At 36.7% G+C, this 27,841-nt stretch overlaps 1 protein-coding gene across 4 annotated transcripts in view; it reads right to left on the reverse strand.

Annotated features, from left to right (window-relative positions):
* Positions 1 to 27,841, reverse strand: part of LOC150087353 (uncharacterized) — a 521,069-nt gene that overhangs the window by 475,225 nt on the left and 18,003 nt on the right. For all 4 annotated transcript variants that reach the window (XM_090371151.1, XM_090371150.1, XM_090371149.1 and 1 more), the window contains exon 2: positions 17,728 to 17,900. In XM_090371151.1, the coding sequence (XP_090227277.1) occupies positions 17,728 to 17,842 (115 nt within the window). In that variant the 5' untranslated portion in view covers positions 17,843 to 17,900. The remainder of the gene's footprint in view (positions 1 to 17,727; positions 17,901 to 27,841) is intronic.

The following is a 27,841-nucleotide window of genomic DNA, read 5'->3' on the forward strand; positions in this document are numbered from 1 at the left end:
TCACATCCATCTTGCAGCTGAGAACAAAAAAGGTCAGTTGCTGGTGGTATCCATTTAAATGCTAGAAACGCCCCTTCTAGTTTGAAATGATCTGATGTTAGAAACTTGTATATACAGTTGTATATACAGTTGATTGCTAGTAGAAAGAGAAAACGATGGATTCATCCATAATATAAAACAGGACAGTTTTATATTATGTTTGAATCACTTAGGAAATTTCCAGAATGTCGATATAGAGTTTTGATGAACTTCTAATGTTAATTAGTGAAAAAATCATAAAATTTGATAACATGATTTGGAAATCAATACAAACTACTGTTTCACTGCAATAGACAGTGGCGCTCACAAACAAGATGGAGATTCAAACATTTTTAAAAATTCAAATTTTGGAAGAAGATTGCTAATAAAATAACTAAATTTACCATTAAATAGAGCTCTTCCTGGCACAAATGAGCCGGCAATGCCATTTGTTTTTGTAAGGGAGAAGCATTTGGACTGACTGAAAATTTAATTTAATAAGACCAAACCCATCAAAAAATTTGAGCAGTGAGCAGAGAATTTTCAATTATAGATTAACTTAAACAAGATGACTTGTAGAATGCACGTTTAGAATACTAAGTAATAAGTTGCAAATTTTTCACTCTAGCATATTACCACATTCTGTTATCGATGTAATAAAAAATTGTTACATAATAGCATAATTTTGTGATAAGGGATGGATATGTTTTTGAAGACACATTAACCTGTAAGATGGAAGAGGGAATAGAAATGACATCAGTTGGAGGGCAGTCTTCAGGAGTGTCAATAAGGGATTCTTTATCCACATATTTCAACTGTGTCAGCACCCTTTCATAGCAAAATAAGAGAATATAATTACAATAAAATTTATTCTATTTTTTAAAATAAATATTAATATTTAGTAGAAAATTAAAATTCTGAAAAATAAGAAACTATGTACAACAAATTTGAATGAAATGTATGCAGCAATCAAAAGATTTTAAATTATTTAATACTTTCCCTCACATATAATAAATTTCATTAAACTCTTTGTTAGTCTTCTGAGGCAATTTTTACCCAGTTTCAACTAATAAATAATTTTTGAAAGTGTGTTTCTACAAAAATTGCGACATTTTGTAATGATACAAGGAATGCTAAGACTAATGACTGTTCACAAAAATGTTATTATTTAAACATTTTGTTATTAAATAAAAACAGTCGAAAAGCGTTGTCTGCTTAAAGAGGAAAATTACATTTAATTTGTAGGCCAATATGTTTATCCAAATTTTATAATCGTGATTTTAAATTATTTATTCTTGTATACAGTTTTCCGATTTTAACTATTTTAATTATTCTGACAGAATGTCTTCTCACACTCATGGTTTTTCCTCAGTTGGTTTGATGTGTTTCGGAATCGGGTTGGGGCTCTGGGCTTTAGATTCCATTGTGCGTCGGATAAGTCATGTCTCCATGAGAGAGAATTGATTAAAATAATTTTATCCGTTTATTTTATATTACTTTATTTACATTATTCATTTACATTTGGAGGGCATCGACCGGAAGCATTCTATGCAAAAGATTGAGGTAATCTCTTACTCTTACTCTAGGCTCAAAAACTTCTACGTTGTAGAAGTTTTTGAGCCTAGTAGCTCTATTTTTTACAAAAAGTTATTTGTATAATTACAAAATATTTCAATATTTCCGTGGTGTGCATTTGATGTTATCATAAAGTTAAGGGAGAAATTATTTTTGAGAAGGCAAGCCAAAAAAATTCACCACCCAGTGTCATATGCTGTTACAAAGTCTGCATTTCCATTTTCTGATACGTTGTTTTCTTTGTTTGCAAATTTACTTTATCTCTACCCACTATTCTTATTCAGAGATTAAGGTATTTGTAAGCCTTGTGTCTTACAAAATTACTTTTGGCAACATAATGGTTAACTTCCTGTCTGATTTCACCACAAGGGACTTCTCGGAATAAAACACCTATTATTACCGTTTTCACACCAGTTGACATTATTTCCAGATACTTTCCATCCATTTGAAGCAGAAAACATTCTTCACTACCCATACTGTAATGGGTTACTTTCCATGCAATAAAGGATTACTACTGTTTGATTTTACAAATGTGTTCTTTCAACACCATTTTTCAAAGTGTATAACAGAGCTATCAATAGAAATATTTTCTTGAAATTTCGTTAGACGATGAAATATACATCCATAAAACATGCTGTACCGATATTGTTCCCTAAAAACAATTATAATGAGGCAAACTTTTCTTTTATCAAAAGCACATTTAGTGTTATCGTTTTACACCACTTTTTTTTATGTCCACTGTGGCTTCCAACAGATGAATTTCCTTGTTAGTAGATGCAATACAGATTGAAGGACAATCTTTTTGTTTTTCAAACAAAATTCGTTGCAATTCTTTTAGTTATTTTATGTCAAGAAACAGTTACATAAATCCCCCTATCATGCTCACAATGATGCTGCAGCTTACTGCTTCCTTTCGTTGCTTTCACTACACTTTTCAAAAAAAAAAAAAAAAAGATGTTATCAAATTATTTCAGATACAGAAAAACACCAAAGTTATGTCTGAAACGAAAAGTTCAAAATTTGTTTTGGTAGAAAAAGACCAACCCACAATTCTTTTTTGTTAATGCCGACATTAGTTCTACCATTGCAGTGGATATTCTTCAGTAGTTTTACGATTAATGTTTCAATCTTACTTAATAATAATAATAAGGTTCATTATTAACTAAAATTATATACAATCTTCATTCAGTACACAGATAACCAAAGGAGCCAAAAAATAAATTGTCTATACATGTGAATATTTTGTTAACTAATGAAACATTACCAAAAGAGATGTGATATTTACAATAAATATAAGGTTCAGAACTTAGCTTTCTGATTCTTCTCATCATTACATAGTTAATCCCAATTCGGAAACATTTCCAATTTCAATACAATGCTTTGTCTTTATTTCTTTTTTGGAGTAGCCTTAATGATGTGTTGTACAAAGGAGGCCTCCTTTGTACAACACAACTGATAAATAAACTTGTCAAACATAGTCCTCCCGAAAATAATAAAATTAATGAAGACTTGTGGGAAACATTTCCCTGCTGGCAATAAAACATCAAGTCGCTGGTGTTTGCAATGCCTCCAACTGAGTTAGCAGGCTTTGAATGCCAGCTAACATCATCCAACGCAGCACTTGTAACGTTCATCTAATTTGCATAACTTTCCCCTCTGTTCCTGTAAAACCAGGCATTCAAAGGCGTTTCCGATGCCACATTAAGTGCCCGTCTAGTATAGCCCTTAAGGGTCTGCTGAACAAAAGATGGTTTTGATAAAGTTTCCCGGCTTGCCATGAACAATATCAGCTAATTTGATTGTTCAGGCAGATATCGTATTTTAGATGCATATTGCAGCATTTGTTGTCACCTAATTAAGAGTGGAGGTTTGTGCATTAAATAAGGATGTACGAAAAGCTACCAAAAAGATATGTATGGCACCATGGTAAATTGGTATATACAGGGTGTTTCAGTTAAACGTTTCAGAATTTCTAAGAGGGGTAGGGTACATCCTGACAACTCGAAATCATATAGCAATGTGGGGTCGGAAATGCTTTCCTAAAGCGGTGTTGTACACAGAAGCACCATAAAGAAAAGAGACCATAAGTGAGAAATTGTTTTAATAATACATGAAAAGAAGCAAAAGGTACATGGATTAAAGTAAGTGTTCGAAGTTTCTTCCACGGGCTACAATGCACGCCTCACATCTCCGACGCATGGACATCCGAACATTCTGGAATACTCCAGGCAAATTTCGAATTTCTTGAACAAGAACGCCAAGTTAGTAGGATGGATGATTACACGAACGCAGAGTTAGTCGATATGCATTTGGCGTACAGGGCTGCAAATTGTAGTGGGCCAGCCGCACAACGTTTGTACGCAGAACGATATCCGACGAGGCGTATTCCCAGTCAATTTCTTTGCAAGACTGCACCAGAGGTTAGCTGAGAGAGGTTCATTTGAAAGAGCTGACAGGGACAGGGTAAGAACAGCACGGACTCCAGCCATCGAACGGAATGTGCTGCAGCATGTACAGGGGAATCCAAGAACGAGTACACGAAGTCTAGCAAACGCAGTCGGGGTTTCCCATTGCAGCGTCTGAAGGATTCTCCGAGAACAAGACATGCATCCGTTTCACGTGCAGCGTGTCCGGACACAGCAACCGGAGGATTATGCACCTCGTATTGCTTTCGCACAGTGGTACCTTGGAAAATGTGCTACAAATCCCCTTTTTCCTGCTGAAGTGTTGTTTTCCGATGAGGCATCCTTCACAAGGGAAGGAATTTTCAACATGCATAACGACCATATCTGGGCGGTTGAGAAGCCGCATGCAATACGACATCGTGCAGCACAGATTCGATTTTCGGTCAATGTATGGGCCGGTATTATGGGAGATCACCTCATCGGACCTTACCTGTTACCGTGTCGTCTAACCGGACCTATCTACTTGATCTTTCTGCAGCAAGTATTGCCACAACTTTTGAGAGATGAACAGATTTCTGCATCGACGCAACAGACGATGTGGTTCCAACACGATGGAGCTCCTGCCCATTATAGCGGAGATGTTCGTAACTACCTGGATGTCACATTTGGTCAACAGTGGATCGGACGTGGTGGTCCTGTGCATTGGCCTGCTCGGTCACCCGACCTATCATGTCTTTATTTTTATTTCTGGGGTCATATGAAATCGCTAGTTTATGACACCCCTGTTGACAATGCTGAGGAGCTGGTTGCAAGAATCACAGTAGCTGCCGAAGAAATTCCAAATTCGCCTGGAGTATTCCAGAATTTTTGGATGTCCATGCGTCGGAGATGTGAGGCGTGCATTGTAGCCCGTGGAAGAAACTTCGAACACTTACTTTAATCCATGTACCTTTTGCTTCTTTTCATGTATTATTAAAACGATTTCTCCCTTACGGTCTCTTTTCTTTATGGTGCTTCTGTGTACAACACCGCTTCAGGAAAGCATTTCCGACCCCACATTGCTATATGATTTCGAGTTGTCAGGATGTACCCTACCCCTCTTAGAAATTCTGAAACGTTTAACTGAAACACCCTGTATAACTCAGCAAGACCCAAACTTATTTATGATCAAATATTACTCATAAAAAACCAATGCTTACATGTCCCGTCCATCACGCAGATGGTCATTTGGTTTCAGTTCAGAATCTGAGTGGAGATTATGCTAATGAAAAAAAATTAGATGCACAGAATTTTTTGACAAGTTAACTGGAATCCATTTTCTTTAGCCCATGAGCTAACTTTGTTTATGGCACATTTCTGTCACACTATCAACTGCAGGTTTTGCAAGTGGCAGGAAATACTAAGATTTCTGCTAAGAAGTTGTTCTGCAATTGGATTAACTGCAATTATGAAAAGAGTGGGACTCGAAACAGAATCTTGAAGGACACTGTATTACTGGAGGAAGACTTTTGATAGTGCACAGTTTGAAAGGAAACTTGGAAATTCTGGCACTGCAGGACGAAGACTGGCAAATGTCTGTGCAGTCCATGGCAGTAGTAATAGTTAAGGATTCCTACTTCCAGGTGCCATCAGAGGCTTTCCTGATATCAAAAAACTTTTCTGATGTTCAGATTGTAGAAAGCAATTTCTGACCATGTCTTTTCTTCTATTTGTACCAAACTATCTAAAGTGGGGATATTTCTTGTGAGCCCATTCTGGATGTTGCACAGGCAGCTATACTTTTCTAGATACAATATGCTTCTAAATGCAAAAAAACTAATGCTTAAAAACTAATTTTTAACATTTTCTCCAAAATCTTGCTTCCTGGTTTCAGAAAAGCAAATATAGCATGGTGCCAATGTTCTGGAAACCATGAACAAATATAAATTGTATTATAAGAAAAAAAGAAGTGAGTTACTATAAATAAGTTTTTTTTTTTCAGTTGCTTGAAATAACGAAATGTTATCCAGTCCTAGAGTTGTGCCCAAATAAAGATAGTGATCTCTTTAACTTGTGTACTGTCAACAGTTGATCATATCTTCAACCCCATTTGAGAGAAAATTAATCTTGTATTTTTCTATATCTATCTTCTGTCTTTGAAAATCTTCAGAATAGAATGATACCGGCCAAAGACATTTTGCAAATGTCTTGGCAGGACATTTACAAAATGTGGATGTTTTGCTATACTCTGACCCTGTTGACCCTGGAATTTATAATTGGCAGACAGTTATATCTCCCACTTAGGCCTGACACAGCCGAGTGATCAGGAGCGTGACTGCAATAGCACACGCTCTTTGAGTGGACTGGGATTCAAGCCTGTGACTACTAAATACAATTAACATATGTACTGATGACTTATTGTAAACTCCACCGACATGGTGGTCATGCCAGTGTATAAACAAGAAGTTTATATTTCTAATATTCTTCCAGATTTGTTGAAAAGTTGTCAAATGATTTATTAGTGGTGGCAAATAATGCAAGAAAGCAAGATTATAAAGCATCAGCAAATAAAAGAAACCTTCCCACATCACCTGTCCATCCCCTCCAATAGTTTATCTAGTTCTTCCTTGAATTTATTCAAACTACCCACTTCCATAACAGGTGGAAGTTTGTTCTCACTATCAACCACCCACTGGTTGAAGACAAACTTCTGCACATCTATCCTGCAACCATCTTTCCTCAATTTCAATTTATGGCCCCTCATGTGTGTAGCCTGAGCAAGTGGAATGCCAACATCAGCAGTGAGCTTGCCCAATCCATTCAAAGCCTTAAAGACCTCAATCAAATCAACTTATCGGTGCCAACTCTAAATGCAGCAACATGCAGAACTGAAGGCATTCGTGGTAACATCACCCTTTTGTTTCCCTCACCTATCTCATTGCTCTTCTCTGCACACATCCTTCAAAAAAGGAATCCTCCAGACCTGAATGCAGTATTAAGATGTGACCTAACAATTGCCTTGTACAATGGGATAATCACTTCCTTGTTCCCACTAGCAAAGTTCTTGTATATCACAGACAAAACTCCATGAGCTGTCCTTGCAGCCTGCCTGCACTGCTCAGAGAACTTCATATCTGACTGCACAATTACCACCAGGTCTTTTTCATTTTCCACTACCTTGAGTGTAGTACCACAGTTGATACAGTACTTTGATTACTGCTACCTGTATGTAGTACATTTCATTTATCAATGTTAAACTTCAACTGTGGTACTACACTTATTACTGTTATTATTATCAGCCACATGGTGCAAGGAAGCAGAGGCTTATGCTGCACCGGCCCAAAAAAAAAAAAAATTTGAGTTACCCTGAGAGAGAGAAGTAGAAAGGAATCATCAAGAAAGATGAAGAATAATGATATCCAGCTCAGGATATCCAATGATATCCAGTCCTTGGCACACCCAGGACCCTGGGTGTGCCAAGCCCATACTCACCAGATGTGAGCTTTGTCATTAACCACCCTGCCAACCTTTCCATCATATGCAAAACTTAGATATTAAGTTTGCAGCAATATGCAGTCCATCATATCATTAATAAATATAGAAACAACAATGGGCACAGAACTGAACCCTGGGGGAGGCTGCTAATAACATTAGTCCATGAACAGCATTTTCCATTAACCACTCTGTTCCGCCACTCAACCATCCCTTTATCCTGAGGAGTAACTTACCCTTATTGCCACACTGTTCCAATTTACAGCAGTCTTATGTGCATTATAATATCCAATCAGACCGGTGAGACACGATAGTCCCTTAACAAATCTCTGTGGTGACTGCAATATAATTGCATTCCTGTTCAAATTGGTCCTATTACTTCTTTAAACACAGACTCCATTATTTTCCCTGGAACTGACGTTTAGCTAACAGGTCTGTAATTACTCATGTCACCTTTTAATCCCCCTTTGTGAACTGGGGATACATTTGCAAATCTCCAATACACAGGAACCTCCCATAAATCCAAAGATGCTCTCAAATTATGGCTATGGTTTACTTATCTCATTTGCTGTCCCCTTAATATAACTGGAGTTCCAGCAGTTAACCACTCGCTGGCTAAAGGCAAATTTCCGCACATCTAAAGCTGTCTTTCCTCAGATCCCATCCAATCAAGGTACTTTATTTTATTTTTTATTTTTTTATATTTAGCTTCAACAATTTCTTTTCCCACTTTCCTCTCAGTTATCACAGAATCATTCTCTCCCTGTTAGAACTTGATAAACTTCTGGCATCCCTTTCCCTAAAGAATTCCTGATGTGTGAATGCTGATGCAAAATACTCAGGTTTGTCAGCAACCCGAGCAGGATCATTAACAGTTATAAACCATTGACATCAAGTGGACCAATGATTCAATCCCTTCCTTCTACTGTTAATGTAAGTAAAAAAGTCTCTGTTGCTTTTCTTTGTATTCTTTGCCACAGACATCTCATAATCTACTTTAGCTTGCCTGATACCCTTTGTGACTTGGTTGCAGACTAGTTCATATCTACCATAGGCTTCTGTATCACCTGATAATTCACTAACCAATAGGCTTCTGTATCATCTGATAAATCATATGCATCCCACGCATTTTACTTCACACCTTACCCTTGAACAGCATAAGAAATGTTGTTCAAAGGTAAAGCATAAAAGGCCTAGTGGCTTTTACAATTACTTCCCTGAATACTGTTTTCTGGGGATATGTGGGTTGGTGAGAAATGCCACCACATGGAGCTTTGCTAGATCCAGTCTTTCCTAAAAATTGTATTCTACTTGTTTATTTTTGGAGCATATGAGTAGTTTATTTTAAGTATGTTTCTTGGAGGCAGACACATATTGATACATACTGAGTATTAAGGTCATAAATGTCTTGTCTTGAATGTGGATCGGAAAGCCACAACAGTTTCATTGAATTAACATATCATTTATTTCATGCTGTGCCCTCAGACTTCTTCCAAACGACTGGAGCTTTGTATTTGTCTGCCATAGCTCTATGTTTTTATTTTTTGAAAAATTGGATTTCTCATGTCCATATCCTGAAATGAAAAGATCAAGTACCTTTTTGATGATTACCACAATTTCATCATGAGCATGTGGATGAGTGGTGCTATTATTTTCCCCATCTTTATTGGAAGAATGGCAGGTTTTTAGGTGGGATTTATTAGTGTATTGATTGCTTGGTACTGGCTTTGGTGGAAGGAGGATAAATTTCAGACATGGTTTTAAAGAGATTCATTTGGTGGCAAAGTCAGTTTTGGTTTTTGCTGATTGATATTTATGACTAATTTGTGCATAGGCTGGTCTGTTCGCATTATGGAAAGATACTTTGTTTAGCCTGTTGGCAGGAGATATGTTGAACTTTATATTTCTGTACACTTTTTTTTTTTTTTTTTTTTTTAGTTTTCCCATCAGTCACAAATCTTGGGATATACTGGGAGATCTTATTACAGTGTGAGCATTTGATCTCTGATGCAATGCTGGCTTGCCAATTCTGAATAGTGACCCACATTGTTCACAAATGACAATTCCTCTGCATGCTGTTTAGGCATATCCAAACTTTTTGAATCTACAATGGTGAAAAGGGTTTGGGATATAAGGTCTTAACATTGCATTTTAAATATCAAGGTTTGATGTATGTGGAACACTGTGGTGAGTTAAACATGAGGATTAGATTTCATGCTGGAATATAGTTATCATCTTGCTATACTGAACTTCAATCGCTCATTTGAATTCACTAAGCATTTGCTCTTCCAAGACAGCAAGAAGGTTCCAAACATGAAACAAACTCCTTTTGATGTATTAAGTGATGCATGAAGCGTTACCATAACCAACAGCTCTCCAAATTGGTTAGTGTTTAATAGCCTCTGTTTTTGATTGGCAATTTTGATGAGTATGTCAACCAATTTGAGGCTTCTAACATTCTTTGGGCATGCAGCAATACTTTTTATATCCTGAATGATGATAGCTTGCCTACTGAAACTTCATTTGTGAAATGCATTATTAAAAATGTTCAGAGCTGAGTATGTTTCAAAATCCATCTTCTGTCACTTAGCTGATCCAGGACTTTTGACATCAGCTTTCCTTCTTGTTATCTGAGATGCATCTGGTAGCCCTGGGCATTGTCTTTACCTCCCAGGTTCGCAGTCATAAGGGTAAACAAGAGGTGCAAGGTTAATGTCAGTAAAAAAAAAAAAAAAAATTATTAGAAAGGTGGATTTCTTTTCTAGAATTTGCTTACAGCTTGCAAAACAAGACCTGCTTCGGTAATGGAAAAAGAAGAAAAAAAAATGTTAAAAACTAAACAAGAACTATAGCTTTCAGAAAAACACTGAATTACACTAAGAATCACTTTAACCCAAGAGCAGTTAGCATGATTGCACCATAAAATAACTAAATGCAGAAGAAACATTTCACAAGTTAATATAGCTACCTTACTTACAGGTCTCAACATGTCTAAAAACAGTTGCGCAGGTCTATACTGTATATGCGTACACACAAAGCATGTATCTAAGAAAAATCTGTTTGTAAAGGGGGGGGGGGGGAAACAGGTACATGACAGGTAAAACTCCTTCGACATTTAGAATTAGCACAAAGTACAGTCAGAAACATCAAAACTTATGCAGACCAGTGTAATTAATACTATGTCATTAGGTGGATACTAGTTTTCTAAAGAGTAAGGTATGCAATAATATTAAAACAATTCAATAACTACTTGGCCTAACCATCAAAACCAGACTTAATTTAACTTAAGTATATATATATATATATATATATATATATATATATATATATATATGTAATTGCCTGCATAATATTATTACAGAAGCAGAACCTACACACTGTGGTCTTTCCTCTCAATGTTGATGGATGACCCTTTAAAAAGTCAGACTGGGTTATATACAGTAGTGTCTCATATACAGGGTGTCTCAAAAATATTGGTACAAACGTTTAGGGGGGGTAGGTAAAATCTAAAGGAATGTGAATCGCATACGAACCCATAATCGGAAACGTCACTGTAAGTTGGTACACGGCGCTGTTCATCAGTTCGCAAGAGGGAAAATTTCTGGTTTACTCATTCAAGCAGTAGTCGCCGCATGAAGAGCATGCATCGATATACGAATTGTGAGCTGGCAGACATGCACCTAGTGTATGGATAAGCAGAGGGCACTGGACGAGCCGCTCAACGAATTTATGGAGAATGCTTCCCAGACAGACATGTACTGGACCACCGTTTGTTGCACATGTGCATCAAAATTTGTGCGATTATGGGTCATTTAGAGGTAACAGGAGTAGTGCAGGCAGACCACATTCAACGCCAACTCCCGCCATGGAAGAAAGTGTGTAGAATGCTGTCCAGAATAATCCTACTACCAGCACACGTGCCGTTGCCTCTGCCTTAGGAGTGTCTTGTTGCAGCGTACAGAGTGTCTGGCACAACGATTCCTTACACCCCTTTCATCTCCAAAGGGTTCATTTACTGCTCCCCCAAGATCATCCTGCACGTGTGGCTTTTGCGCAGTGGTTTCTCTAAGAAAGTGTTCAAGACTTGATTTCCAGCCTATGTTTTGGTCATGGATAAGGCTTATTTCACTCAGGAAGGCTTATTCAATCAGCACAATGCTCATATGTGGGCTCATGACAACCCACACGGTGTGCGCCCCCATACGGCACAACGTCGCTTCACAATAAACGTGTAGGCAGGTATGGTCTGTGACTGCTTAGTCGGCCCATACCTGTTACCATCCCGCATAAACTCCGCTAAATATCGGATCTTTCTTGAACAAGTTCTACCAGGGTTAGTTGACGATGTTCCAGCAAATGTGAGACGCAACATTTGGTTTCAACATGACGGGGCACCTGCCCATTATGGAAGGTGTGTTCGTGACCATTTGAACAGGCGTTTTGGGCATCGATGGATTGGCCGTGTTGGAACCGTTGCCTGGCCCCCACGCTCGCCTGATTTATCGAGCCTTGATTTCTTTCTGTGGAGTGCCCTCAAATCTATCATGTATAAATCGCCTGTGGAGACGGAAATGGATCTGGTGGCGAGACTCGTCTGCGCTGCTGCTGTCAAAGAAACTCCAGGTGTATTCGACTGTATCTGCCAATCCGTGCTGCGTCGGTGTCACACATGCATCGCATCTCATAGTGGAACCTTCGAGCATCTGTTGTAACGTCATGAAATGCATCCATCTCGTACTCCATCGTTAATATTATCAAATAAATGTTTGCCACTAATTACTGACTTGTGTCATTTCTGCTTCTTGTGCCTCTGCTACTACTTTCCCATGACATTTCCAGTTATGGGTTCCTATGCGATTCACATTCCTTTAGATGTTACCTAACTCCCCTAAAAATTTGTACCAATATTTTTGAGACACCCTGTATAGACCATGGGCAGTCCCAGGATTTTGTGGGAAGGGAGGACTAAAGCAGTGTTTCAGAGAATCATTATGCTTTAACTAAAATATAGAAGGGAAAAAAAACCATTTTAATAACTGCGGGGGAGACACTGAAGTACCATTGAACCTTCCCTGTAAACAGGTATTTCTCATTTAATCGGTGTATTCTTCTATATATATATATATATATATATATATATATATATATATATATATCATTTTGATATTTTAGTTTTTTGGTAGTTTCTTTAACCCTTTTTTGGTGATATTTCACGTTTTTTGGAACTGGTACCTTCGAGGGGGGTACCGCTAAATTATTTATAATTGGCATTATTTTAAATTTACATTTTTTATTAATTGGGTTTAATGACTTAATTGACTAAATTTTACAAGGGATTAATCGACTACCTTTTTGTCCTATTATCTCTACTTTCCCTTCCCTGTTTGTTTATTTTATATTATTTTTCGTTTCGTTCTGCATTATTGCCGTACTACTGGCTGATGTTTTTATTTTAAATATCATATTTATTTTAATTATCAGATATATATATATTTCAAGATTTAATATACTATTTGTCTACTCCATACAGATTTTCATGCAGATATTCTCTTCTAACCTCTACTCTTCAGAAGTGGCTCTATCCATAATAATAATAAAAAGTATTAGTTGATTGTTCATCTGGCTCACAACTACAAATACACTTGCCAAGCAGGAACCCACCCTTTAAGACACACAGAGGGGGCTTACATGGTTATAACAGACCACAAATTGCAATATAAAAATAACAACATATAGAATAGCTTACTATTACCATAAGGTCAGACAAGGAACTCAATAAACTCAGCACCTACAAAAATAATATGGGAAGCAACTGTCAATGATAATCCTTGTTCTACATAAAGAGGTGGCACCTCCGTAGCCAGGTGGACAGGAGTAGCAATGCGTAGCACACTGTTCTTGATTAGACCGGGGTTTGCGCCCATGACCACCAAATACGGAGGATGCGGAAAGGTCAGGGAATGACCACCGCATATCCCCGGAGCAATATGGCCTTAGTTGCTGATGCTCCTAAAAACCAAACAAACAAACATAAAGAGGAAAAGACTGGGATATCTGTTTACTAGTTTGATGGATGGGTAAAGGTAAAAAATTTAAGATATTTTAATCTATTATATAAAGGGATCAAAGAATACTTGGAATTATATAAAGGGATCAAAGAATACTTGGATCTAGTGCATTTTTTGGAGGGATTCTAATGCTGAATTTATCCCACAAGGATGGAAAAGGAAAGAGTGAAGAATACACTTTAGCAATAATATTAAGAGATTCCATAACTAATGGTCTGAAGTGACAGTATATCTGAAGTTTATAAAACCTCAGATCTTGAACAAGAAAAACAGAAACTACCTTTTAACTTAGCCCATTTGAGAACTCTGAATTCAGTAAAAATGAGTAGACATTTGATTTAGCTGTAGCTCACATATAACATGACAGATATCAAATGAGAGTGTATTTGACTATGGTAAGAGTGTCAGAGATATGGATATTTCGTAAGATTCCAAGTACATTTAACAGATTTTGAATGCTGGAGATGAGTTCTGAATGCAAATATGGAGCCAAAGTCAATCCCAAAACTCTGTGACCTTTCTGAACCACAGAATTACCAATTAAAGGAGTGAAGTGTAAGGGGAAACATCTGGTGATTGAGAGGTGAGCAGATTTTAGAGGGCTTAGGACAAGACCAAAAGAAAGAAGAAAATCACATATAATTCAATGAGTTTCATTTATGTATATATTATTACATGTGACTTGTTCCACAGACAAGGAAACCAATCATTTCTTGTCATCCACATAAGAGTTGAGAGGAAGATTATGCTGTATCAACAAAGAGTGGCAAGAAGAACAGGTAGGGTGCCATCCTGAGGGATACTAGCTGAAATTGTTTTTATATGGGTTGACATTGCAAAGCAGCAGAAAATCAGTTCTGTATTAAAGATGGAGTTTTATAAAAATGCTAACAAGTGACCTGAAATGAAGTAAAATTGCAAGAAAAGATATAAGCTTCAGAGCTGACAGACAGAATGATGAGAAGTCAATTAAGTGGATGAAGTTAAGCTCAGAGTTGGAGTTAATAGATTGGGTAGCAAGGAAAGATGTTGCAACAGGATTTGTTACGGTCATGTTCCACCTTCCCCCAAACAATTTCAAACGGTATAATAGTTTTAATTAGATCAATATACGCCGATGAGCCAAAACATTGACCAGCAAGTCATTATGCAAATCGAAGCAACTGCAGGTGAACTACAGTGCATGCGCAGGTTGGGGCTTGGTATAAAAGACACCTAATACTGAGCTCCGTTAATCGGTGTTACTCTCGTTCTTCAGATGAGAGAGGCAGTGGACTTAAGCAAGTTTGACAAAGGCCAAATTGTAATGGCCAGACAACTGGGTCAGAGCATATCCGAAATGGCACGGCTGGTGGGATGCTCATGGTCAGGCGTGGTTAGTACCTACCGGAAGTTGTCCAAGGAGGGGGAACCCACGAACCACTGGCAAGGTGTTGAACAACCACGGCTCATCGATGCTCGAGGTGAGTGTAGGCTATCCTGGATGGTATGTGGCAACAGAAGGGTGAATGTTGCGCAACTCACTGGTAATTGGAATGCTGGTGATGGGAGTAACGTGTCATAACACACAGTACATCTAACCCTGCTGGAAATGGGGCTGTGTAGCCGCAGGCTGCTCCGAGTGACCATGCCAACCACAGTTCACTGGCGATAGCACCTACAATGGGCACACAAGTGAAACTGGACCTTGAGTGAGTGGAAGAAGGTCATCTGGTCCAACGAATCAAGTTTTCTGTTGCACAGTGTGGACATCTGGGTACGTGTGCGTTATTTACCTGGGGAAGTAATGGCGCCTGGATGCCCGGATTGTTTGAGACTGGTTTGCAGAGCATGAGGAAGAATTCCTGGTATTGCCTTGGCCTCCAAATTCCTCAGACATCAATCCTATCAAGCATCTGTGGTTTGTTTTGGAACAGCAACTCCGATCTGTGGCGTGTCAACCATGGACCTTACAGGAGTTAAAAGGATCTGCTGGTTACGTGTTGGTACCAGATACCACACGACACATTTAGATATCTTGTAGCGTTCATGCTTCGCCGGGTACGAGCTGTTTTGGCTGCATGCGGAGGACCAACATCATATTAGGTAGGTGGTCATAATGTTTTGACTCGTTGGCGTATATATTATATATATAAAAAATTTGTTCTACTGCCCTAAAAAAGAAAGACTTAAAATTAATGAAGGCAACACTGGTACATCTAAACAGGGATTTAGAACTAAAAATAAATATGAGGCACTTAGCAAGAGCACAAAATCAAAAAAAAAATGTCTAATAAGAATGAGATGGCCACAGGCACATTCATTATTCTTTATTAAATGCTGGAGATAACATATATATATATATATATCTTTAGATTTATATCTTTATATTATTTTCTTTAGTTATCTATATATTTTTTTAACCTGCATAACTCCTTTTCATTTACACATATAATAATAATGATCTAGATCATTTATAGGCATCTTCCTTTCATAGAAAACAAACGTTTAAACTTGTAAGCAATGCACCTAGTAATCTGTTCAGGTTACTAGCTAAAGGTCATGCCTACAACTCCTGACTTAGCTGAAACAACACCCACATTTTACTTCATTTTTTGTTATTTGCCTCATCACTGTACACACCCAAAAATCTTGTCTTTATTGAAGTTAGGTAAAATTTGCATTGCAAGTTATCTCCTAACCTATGCTAGGTTACATCATGTATGAACCTAATTGCAACATAACATATTATGATATTCTATTTCCATTGTGGAATATTCTTCATTAATAATTTTTATATTTCATAACTTTCTCCACTTGAGGTTGCTGCTGTCTATGGTGCCAAGTTTTTTAGTCTAGTACTGGATGCAGAAGTATGTGGTCTGTTCTTGGAAAAAGAAACTTATTTTCCTGCAAGCTTTGTTTGGTTTTACTTTGATTGCATTCAGTTTTATTTTCTTTCAGTATTCTTTTAATATGGTACTCTGCTGGGTCAACAACAAGCCATATGTTTGTAATAATGGTACTTTTTTGGCATATTTCACTTGGGTATACTTCTGGATCAAATCAAGACCTGAAACTGTTCGTATAAACAGGTACCCAAATCGAAAACACTGCTATGGTTGTCCAAATTTTAAAAAATTTGCTATGGAACTTTCAGTGGTTAAAAAATAAGCAAACATGTACATCATATAAGAACGTTTTACAAGGTATGTGTCATCTTACTGTTACCGAAATAAGGTTATTTTAATACTTAATTCTTTTTTTTTTTTTTTTTTTTAATCAATGCACTTCACACAACAGCCATATTTTAAAATTCAAATAAGCCATAAGCTTCATAGCCATTAAGATCTGAAAAACATCTAAATTTTTGATTGGCTTTAGGTCCTGAATCAATCTTGAAAATATGGCCTATACATATATTAACCATCATTAAGAAACACCAACACAGTAACATTAAATGTGTTAACATTAAAACACACCATTCTTCAACTTGAAGGCATGGGTAAATTGTTTAATTACTGCATCTGTATGATACCATTAAATAAACAATTGGTACGATGTAAAAGCAGTACAGCTCTACACCCATTACTGACTGCAGAGTTAGTAATGGGTGTAGAGTTAACTGCAGAGTTAGTAATGACCTCTGATGATACATTTACTCCTCCAACTCCCACCTTGCTGCTGCTGGCTGGCTGGACTAGAAAGTTGCAATTTTCCGTAACCAAATGGCGTTGAGCATGGCTGAAATGAGATGAGAAAAACAAAGCAGACAGGCAACAGATTAGCCATCTAACTTCAACTTCCTAAAAGACTGAGACATAAGTTATCCTAGCAGTCATTAACTTGGTCAGCTTGAGGAAAATGGCACATGCACAAAGAGAGGCATGTGGCTACACATCTCAATTTCTTATGGAGTACTGCAGTGTGTTATAAACTCACTGACAAGCACTGAGTATAACATACATTCTGAAATGTTAATCAGGTCATTTATACATCCTAAGTATTGCAGGTGAATTTACAAAAAGAAAATTCAACTTCAGTACTTCTTGGACTACAATTGTGGATTGAGTGCAATAGTAGTCTAATAACACACTATTTCACATGGGTAATTAGATCATTACTACATTCAAGTTCACAATCCGTCAAGTAACAAGACAACCACAAAAATTAACAGAAGTCCAATACATACACACAAACACCAAACTTACCGGTAGCTTTAGGGTTCTCGAGACTTTTTCCTTTGTATAAACTATTTATATCCAATTGAACATACTTCGACTTTCCTTTCTCCCCCTTTGATGTTAGCCCCGAGACTGTAGACATGCTGACCAGAAGAAGTCATTGAGTATGTGAGCACTGCACCCAGGGAACGGTCCGCTCCCTGTAAAGCAAACAAGAACAAAATTTCTTTTGAAATTTGTTAATTAGACATCAAAATGTATTTGATATCTAATTATAAATTAAAGTATCCCTATGTTGATTTATAAGTGAAATAGATATAACTTACTACTTGCAACTTTCAATTACTTGACAATACTACATCAGTACTTAGTTATCACTTAATTTAATGGAATTTTTTTTAAAATTATTCTGTGAATCAAAACTATCAATTTTCAGTAATGCCATTTTCTTTAACTCAATAATTCACCAACTAATTTTGTCAGTGGAGGTTTTACAGCACAAGTTAAAGACCATTAGAAGTCAGATATGTGCATGACGTGCAATTTAGCATCAAATTCTGTTATAGCATTGTATATGTTTTAGGAAAGTGAAATCATCATTGATAACAATTTGTCATCTAAAATTTGTTTCAAAGTAGACTGACTGCATGCCTTGATAAGAATGTGATTTGCATACTCTTTATTATAGAGAGAGCAGTCAACCTATGACGTTGGATTGAGAGTTGAGATATGACAGAACAGCAGATATAAGGCAGAAAGAAGATAAAAGTGAATAAAGTATGTATGACCTATTTTTAGTCTTGCAAGCATGACTTTTTTCAATTCAACCGAAAGCTGGATAGTCAAGACTGAACATTCAATTTAATTTGAAGAAGTTGCCTTCTTGATTTTTTCAGATGGTTTGCCAGTGATTTATACTTCAACTTATTACAAGATGTTTGTAGTCAGTAAACAGAATTTTCAAAGAGGTGTCAACTAGTTTCACAATGCATTTAGCTGCACAGTAAGCACTCTCACCATCAAATATGTCAATGTGACTAGGTACCTAACAAAATTTCACTACTCTCATCTCCTTACTTAGATCTGAATATGATCAAGTAGGTAGTTGATGTTTCCTTGGTTGCTGTAAAGTGAGAATGGCACTGAGAGATTCAATGAACAGAACATTGAGTAAACTGGTGCAATTTTACAGATTTGAAGGTCATATGTACCCCATGCAGCACAGCAGTAAACATGCTACAATCTAAAGGTATCTTACTGGAGATTATGGAGGGAAGAATGGAAGCACCGACACGGTCAGTTCTGGAGCCATCTGTGTCATATCTAAATATAAGATTCAGTTTTCAATTAGGGATTTATGAAGCTGTTTTATATTCTATTGAAAAAGAATATTTTTCCCCATTCTTGAAGGGGCAGGTCACATGCTAAGGAACAGAAAGCCCATGGAAGAGTGACGGAACTAGTGATGGCTATTTTAGAAAGATCTAGCTGCCAACTATTAAGTAATGAGCAAAAATGTATGCTAGCCAACTGATTCATTGACAGAAACTGCACACAAGTCTTCCCCAAACTGGATTAAACAGCTACCTCCACACTTGATACATGGGTTGACTTTTGATAGCATAATTTAGTAATAAAATTTATCATTGCAGAGAGAGCAGAGGGTTTAGCTGTAAGCTTCAACATAAAGACTTTGGGCAGATATGCAGTAGACTCCAATACAATGTGTAGGCCACTGTGATGAATAGGGTCGAACCACCTCAAGTTGCTGGGATTAGCAGAGTTGTAAACTGGAGCTCCATAATCTAACCATGATCTTACTATAGCATGATATAAGCAAAGAAAAGTATGACAGTCAGCACACCTGATGATGTAACTGATAAATCTCAAAGTGTTTAATTTCTTGAAATAGGTGGTTCTAAGTGTGATAGGATCAAGATCAATTTTTTATTAGCTAAGGTTAAGCTAAAAAATCAGATTAGGCACAACAGGTATGACATGGCTCCCCAGCTTTAGAACCGGGTCAAGAGAGAAATTACGTAACTGAACTGCAACTGCTTTTTCAGATGATATGCAAAAACCATTATCAGCAGCCCAACTTGTAATCCTGTTAGAGTACCTTGATGTTGTCTCTCGATCATTCTTAAGTTTTGAGAGAGGCAAGATATGCTAAAGCCATCTGGATATAAAGTATTAAAAACAGTGGTTGGGACAGTATTAGTTAGAGTTGATTTTTATAATGAAGAGGGTGGCACTTAAAATCAAGCACTATGGTACACCTTGGCTGAAGTTACAAGAAAGGATGGACTGGACAAGGACCTAGAAAGACCACTGCTTCAGAAAGTTCTGTATAAACTTGGGGAGATTGCCCCCTAAAGCCTAATGCATATAACTCATGCAGAATTTCCTAACACCAAGCTGCATCAAAAGTTTTCTCAATGTTCTGAAACTGAAAATGTTCCTTTCTGACAAATTCATTACAAATTTGGGTTTTTGTTTGGAAAACAAAAAAAAAAAAAATCTAAAGTTTATCTATCAGTACAAAATCCACATTGTGATGAGCTGATAAGATTGTATTTGATAAGTGACCAGGTGAGATGAGAATTTACCATTTTTTTCCATACAGCTGGTAGGGGCAATAGGCCAATAGAGTCATTCCCAGGTTTTAACAATCTATGACATGCATATGGCACCAGGTATCAGAGAATGTTTTCAGTAAAAAACCAGTTGTATAGGAGTGAAATATGAAGTGACTCTACTGAGCTCTTAACATGGAATAGTTAATTCCACCAAATCTTGAACTGTCAAGATCAAGTTATAGTTTGATTATTGTGAAGGGACAATTGCAAGGTTGATAGGGATATGTGCCAAATTTTAGGGTCTGTTTTTTAGTACAAGATTAATTTCTAGAAGGCTGGTGAGTACTAGAATATGGCTTACTGAATACATCTGGTTTGGCTCTGGCTTTCTTAAACTGCACCAGATAGCAGTAAGCTTACTAGCTTACTGCTAGTAAGGTTCTCACAAAAATTATTCCAGATTTTATTTTTCTCTCTGTTTGGCTTGGTCCAAATTTGTTGTTCCACCAGGATTTTGGCTATATTCAACTTGTGAGCATTCTTCATATTATCACTTCAGTGGCTTGTAATATTCGATTTGTTATATTAATTGATACATTTGATAAAAATATTTTGTCAACAATTGTTAGCTGCCTATATTTCTCCCAATCAGCTTCTGCAATGTTCCAATATGACCATATGATTATGGTAGGGTAAATTTGTCTCTATGTGACAGGTCACTGGGTAGTCAATCATTACCCAGAAGACTATCATGAACAGACCAGTTAAACAGAGAAAAAGAACCAGTGAGCAAACAGAGGTCTATTGTTGAACTTCACCCAGAAGGCAGGCAAAAATAAGGAATAATCCAGTAGTATCAGATTTAGCCTGTCAAGAAACTTTTATAAATTTTGTCCCATTTATCATGTATCTTATCATCCCATAAAGGATGATTTGCATTAACTTTTCAGAATGGCTTCCATCCTGAGAAGTTAATACAAAAGGAGGAGGAAGCTGCAATACAAGACTCAAAGTCACTATAAGAGATGTCTTGGTTAGGGGGAAAATAAAGAAACCATGGTAAGAGCAAAACAGAAGGATACTCGAGTAGCCACATCTAGATTTGTTTGTAACATTAAGTCAGGAAGGAACACTGGAGCCAATTAGAATCTCTCATGTGACCAATTCACAGCTCATGGAGGCAAATTGGTCATATGAGAAACTATCTTTTCTGTACATTACATATTTAAGTGATGCAATAACAGATTATAGTTTCTTGAAAACAAAAGACAAGTGTGTTATACTACACAAGAAGATCCCAAACATCAGAGATTGTTGTGATATCTTCCACAATTTTATTAAAGGAAACAGCATAATTTAGGTTTAGCGTGGCCCTCAGTTGTGTCCATGGAGCTGATGGCAATCTTGACCTCTTCCTCTACGAAGAGGTTAAGAACTGGATCTTCTTGTTGGGCGTTTCCATGCCTGCTGAGTCATTTTGTATAGTATCATCACTAGTAGTACTTTCAGAATACTTTGGATAAGTATTAGTATGTGGAACAGAGATTAGTGTATTTACAACCTTGTTTAACTAAATTGTTTTAATAGTTAAGAGAACAATTTCCAAAAGTGACATTGATCTCTTTGGGGGGAAATGTCACTTCTGGTTGGGTACCAGTTGTTGTTCCTTCCACAGCAGTCATTATTGGTGCAGAATTTCAAATTACTTTAGCAAAACTAGGTTGGGTGTAATTGAGCCTGTACCAATTTTTTTGCCTCTTTATATGTGACGTTTTGCTTGACTCTGACCAGTTGAATCTTTTTTTCATTTTCCCAGAAGTGTAATCTCTGTAGTGGGCCACTGCAATTTGAGCATTTATGCTGCTCTACTTTACAGTGAATGTGCACCACAAGTAGCTAACCCTCTGCAGACATTTTGGAAATGGCCAAAATTTGGAAACATTTGAAACAATGTGTTGGGTTTAATGGACATTGGAGATTTGTAGGGTATGTACCAAATATCAGGATTATGCTCTGGGTAGGAACTAGAGCAGTGCTTTATTTAGCACAGGTGAACTTAACATGCACAATTTTCTGGTCTTGTAATTCATTTTTCAACTGTTCTTCTGAGAGGTTTATGAGATCCCATTCAGCTCTCACACCCCTAGAGGTGTTTAGAGTAGTATAAAGAGGAAACAGTAATGGATAATCCTCCAAAGGATAATTTTTGGAGCCATTCTGATTGCTTTCATCTGAGACTTCAATGAGCAGGTTACCAGATCTCACACATTTGAATGTTTTGGGATATCCTATTAGGTTTTCTGAATTTTAAAAGGCGAGAGACTGCCTAGGCACTGTTCTGGGTAGCACAATATAAGATGCACTGGAACTCAATTTAACAGTGTCAGTTTTTTGGCCTTTGGCACTACACAATTTAGTCTTCTATCTCGTAAGTGGTGAAATTAGGATTCTTAGATTCTATATGTTTGTGGGGGGAAGGGGGGGAAGATAATTTTGCTCCTTTGGATCTGGAAAAATGACTTTTTATTCTCCAGTTTCCAGCCCTACCACAGGGAGGCAGGAGCAGTGCCACAAGGGTAACAAAGCAGCTGAGTTAGTTTGGTTAGCACTATTAACAAGAAACGATTTCCCTTCTGCAACTACCTATTCCTTGTAGTACAAATAAACTACACTATAACTAAATAAGGAAAACTGTGTTTAAAACCTATTCACTTTGCACACATTACAGATATCACTTGGTTACACTAATAATTGCTTGGTTAGGATCATACTGAGTAACCTTAAGATAAAGAATTGCAACAGCTACTGTTTTTCCTGTCACATATTTCACCTTACATTATCCACTGAGTGACAAGATAACATTTCAGGAATTGTCAAGCAGGGGACAAGATTGCACCTTAACAAGCAAGGTGCATCTCAAGTAACTTTCCCCAAAGGAAGTAGTACACAGGAAGCATTAATTTAAATCACAAATAGATGCTGCAGAAATTTGTATTTCAGCCAAAAATAATCAATTGTTAGGATAAACCCCACCTGATGTGCTAGAGGCAGGTAGTTTGAATAAAGTTGAAGGTTTGAACAAATTAAATTGAAGAAATGCAAAAATTATCCCCCCCCCCTTGCTGGTTTTATGTTATGTTGCTTCCTTACATCATGTTACCAATACTGCCAATGCTATTCTCAATCTTACTGTAGGACTAGTTTTATTTAACAAAAAGTAGAGACATGTATATTAATGCCTTATAAGCATTTTTACTTAGAATACAATTATAACGAAATAATAATCAATGAAATTATAATATCATTTAAGCACATTGTGCATGTGTTATGCATATACTAAATATAAATGATGTGCAAAAAATACTATTTAGTCCTGGCAACAGGCTGATTTCATATTCACATTAATTTGAACAAATCCCATATCTCAAAGAAATGAAAGAATATAATGGTACATTCAAAAAATTCCCAAAATTTTACTGTAAAAGTTTGAGTGAACAGTTGATCTTACTAAGCTAATCACTTTTAAAGTACCTACCTTCTGCACACACCCACTTGCTCCATCAGTCTTCTCAAACTTTGAATCATTCTTTAAAATCGGGGGGTTTTTTTTAGTGCACATAGGATTGCTTCTGCATTTTCTTTGATGTCATCCACTGCGGTGAAATGACAACCCGAAAACTTCATTTTCAGTCTAGGAAACAGCCAGTAATCTGATAGTACAAGGTCAGGAGAGCAGGGAGCACTGCATGACTGCAATGTGAAAACCTGCTGAACTGCCTACAGTCCATTTGATCATCTGACAGCAAGTGTGCAAGAAACTTGGAATGCACACGACACATCCCTAAATTTTGCATCAGGATTGTGTGTACTGACCTTACAGAACTCCAATTCAAGAACAATCTTAACAAGTCATTTGCCTATAATAATTTTTCACGAGTTCCTTCCCTTTTGTTTGTTTGTTTTGTTTGGTTTTTAGGAGCATTAGCAACTAAGGCCATATTGCTCCGGGAAATGCGGTGGTCATTCCCTGACCTTTCCGCATCTTCCGTATTTGGTGGTGATGGGCTCGAACCCCGGTCTAATCAAGAAGCGTGTGCTACACACTGCTGCTCCTTCCCACCTGGCTACGGAGGCGCCTTCCCTTTTGTGACATTTTTATTTCATGCCACTGCAAGGTTCGTTTTCCGGAATTTCATGTCCTTTTTTAGACCAAATGAACCACTTATAAACTGCTATTTTCTCAAAACATCTCCATAAACTTCCTGTAATGTTTGCAGCATCTATGTAGCACTCTTCCCAAGTTTAAAGAACTTGATAGCACACTGTTCAAACTGTGACTTCCGCAATCAGCTGACACAAGAGTGGAGTAGTTGAGGCAGTGCCCATTTGGCATGTGCAAGCACCAGTCAACATCAATTCCCCATGAAACTTATGGTCATGGCACAAATCATTTAAATGCCGGCGTGCAATTCCAGGAACTTTTTTTAATGTACTGACAATACGTGTATACATGACAATTAGCATAACCCAAAAGGTTACCTACATTGTTATTATTAATAACCATATGATGCAAAGAAGCTTAAACTTATGCTGCACCAGGAAAAAAAAATGTTCCCAAGTTACCCTGAGAGAGAGAGAGAGAGAGAGAGAGAGAGAGAGAGAGAGAGAGAGAGAGAGAGAGAAGTAGAAGAGAATCACCAAGAAAGAGAAGGATGATGATGATATCCACCAACTCGGGATATCATCATCCTTCTCTTTCCCTGGGTGTGCCATACTCACCAGATGTGAGTCCCCGCGGATGATTATGTTTAATATGATCCTATCCTCTGCCTGTTGATCTTTCTTATAACATGTACAAATATACTACCTGATGATTATTCCACTTTGAAAAACAAACACCATTTTTTAAACAAAAATCAAATTTCCCAATAAGCAATAACTTCTCAATAAAAAAGTTAATGGTGACAGAATAAATACATCAGTCAAGAGCAGAATGTATTTTGTTATGTTATTCACTGATCATTACAAAAATATATTAAAATAACTGTCTGCATTACTTGAAGGGGGGAAAACATTGATAAGACTTGGCACACAGTGTGCAGAACAAGTATACATCATTCCTAACTGCAACCATCCCATCTGATCTCTGCCCCTGCCTGGGGAGACAGATCAGAATCTACTCCTCTATCATACTGATTTAAGCATTCTAACATAGCTCTCTTCTTAGCAGCAAGACTCAAAAAATTACTTTAATATCAAATAATAACCATGCCCTTTGCAAAAAAACTCTAGAAACCAAATTTGTTGCCAAGGTTCCAAGGGGAATGGAAAAAAATAATAATAAATCAGAAAGACCAGTCCTTCATATACATCAAACATTCAACTTCGCAACACAGTTCAAGGTTTCATAATTATTTACTCATACAGTCTATAATTATTCTATCAGGATATCATGAAGCCATCTATGTGAGTTATTATCCTCATCCATAACTATGTCAGTGTCTATACCTAATACATACTAATTTGTTAGTTTGTACCTACAATTCATATCAAAACTTAAGTGTCCATTCTACTTATTTATAAATGTGCTCTATCTATCTGTACTATTGTTTAATCTGTACTGTATGATTAGGAAAGACTGAATTTTAAAATCAAACAGTTTCAGATTTCAATTTGCCAAAACACACAGCACTCCTGATGAGATTGGTAAAAGGGCAGTCAGAGTTGGTATACACAGCATCCAACACAAAAGATAAAGGAAAATTACATGTGCATAATGAACTTATTTGTTGACTGCAGTAGCTGTAATTACCAATCATTTCCTGTAGTTATACGGTAAGCATTCACTGCCCGTTTAACAATAGGAAATCTCTAAATAGCCAAACCAGAACAATTGTCAATTTATGAATTTTGAATATTATGTTTTTAAAGGGGGCAAGTTCAATGGAAGTGATTATCCCTTTGTATCAGGCCATGGCTGCATCTTGAATACTATATATAGGTCTGCAAAAATACAAAATGAAGAAAAGGATGATAAAGTTAGAAAACAATAGAAGTCAGAAGAGACCTGTACACAGTATTCAAGCAGACCTTTAGGCCACAGACCTGCATACCTAACACATGAGAAGTCAAATTCAAGTTGAAGAAGGATGGTTGCAGGACAGATATGCGGAAGTTTGCCTTCAGCTAATGGGTGGTTGATCGTTGGAACAGGCTTACATCTGTTGTTGTGGAAGTGAACGAGTTAAATAAATTCAAGGCAGAACTAGACAAATTCTTGGAGAGTATGAATGGGTGAACTGTACTGCGTAGGATTTTTTTTTTTTTTTTTTGGCCAATATTGTACAAACTTTCTTGCATCATTTGCCATTACTACTACAACCTGGAAATAGATACTGAAGACAAATGAGTTGCTAGAGGCACACAGAAAATACCTCAATTTGAATGATCTTCAAGCAAAAATACAAAATGAAGAAAAGGATGATAAAGTTAGAAGAGACAATAGAAGTCAGATTGACTACAATGCTGAAAAAAGCAATTAAGTTGTCAGTGGCCTTTGTGATTTCACTGCTCCAAGATTTTTTTTTTTGATGAAAAGGAAGTGGTAATGTATCAGCTTTCTTTGAATGAATTTTTCAAACAGCATTAGTTTATCAGGTATGTACAGTATTTATTCATATTTCATTTTTAAAATATAAAATTGATAAATTTTTGAAATGTATCTAGGCAAGATTATGTGAAAATTTTAGGTTTAGGTAGTGCACATTCAGTCCAGTTTCTATGGAACACATCACATACATTAATAATCTAGCATAAAGTGTGTGAAAGTTCACTATTGCAGAGACAACATCCCAGGTACATTAGTTTTCTTAAAATAGTTTAAAATGTTTTTAGAAAAATGGTTCTTTCCATTAAACCACTTTTTTAGCATCAATTAAAATTAGTAAAAAAAAAAAAAAGTATTATATAATCAACACAATTTCTAACCATCCTTGTCCTACTGTCTTTACAATCACTGATGAAGTGGTATAGAAAGAAAAGTATGGCATCTGTAAATGGTATCTGCAATTATCCCATAAAAACAGTTGTTGCCCCTACACAGGTAAACTGCTTCAATTCCTCACGTTTAAATTCAGATATTGTCAAATTTTAATTTATATGAAAATATAAATCATTCATACAATTTAATGTGACAATTTTAAAAACCATTTATTTATACCCTAATAAATTATCTTCATAAAAAATAACTGTATATAAACAAGCTACAAGAAAAATTTTTTTAAAACCTTTTAAGACATTTTCAGCAAAAAGCATACATAACTTTGCTGTTGTATATACTTCGAAATGTTACATTGATTTTGCATTTGTTTCTATTCTCTGCATTAGAAACAAAAATGGTCGTTTTAATAGGAAGTAGGAATATGTCATTACAAATTTCCAAACTGGTCGAGCAATTTCTCAGTTATGCATGTGTCACTTTCCTTCATAAGTGCTTCAGAGTATCTGATTGAAGTTCCAGTATTAAATGACTGGAAACAATTTCTGGTGAATCTTTATTGATA

Source organism: Mastigoproctus giganteus, chromosome 4, assembly GCF_048544385.1.
Source record: "Mastigoproctus giganteus isolate SK-2022 chromosome 4, ASM4854438v1, whole genome shotgun sequence".
Taxonomy (NCBI): domain Eukaryota; kingdom Metazoa; phylum Arthropoda; class Arachnida; order Uropygi; family Thelyphonidae; genus Mastigoproctus; species Mastigoproctus giganteus.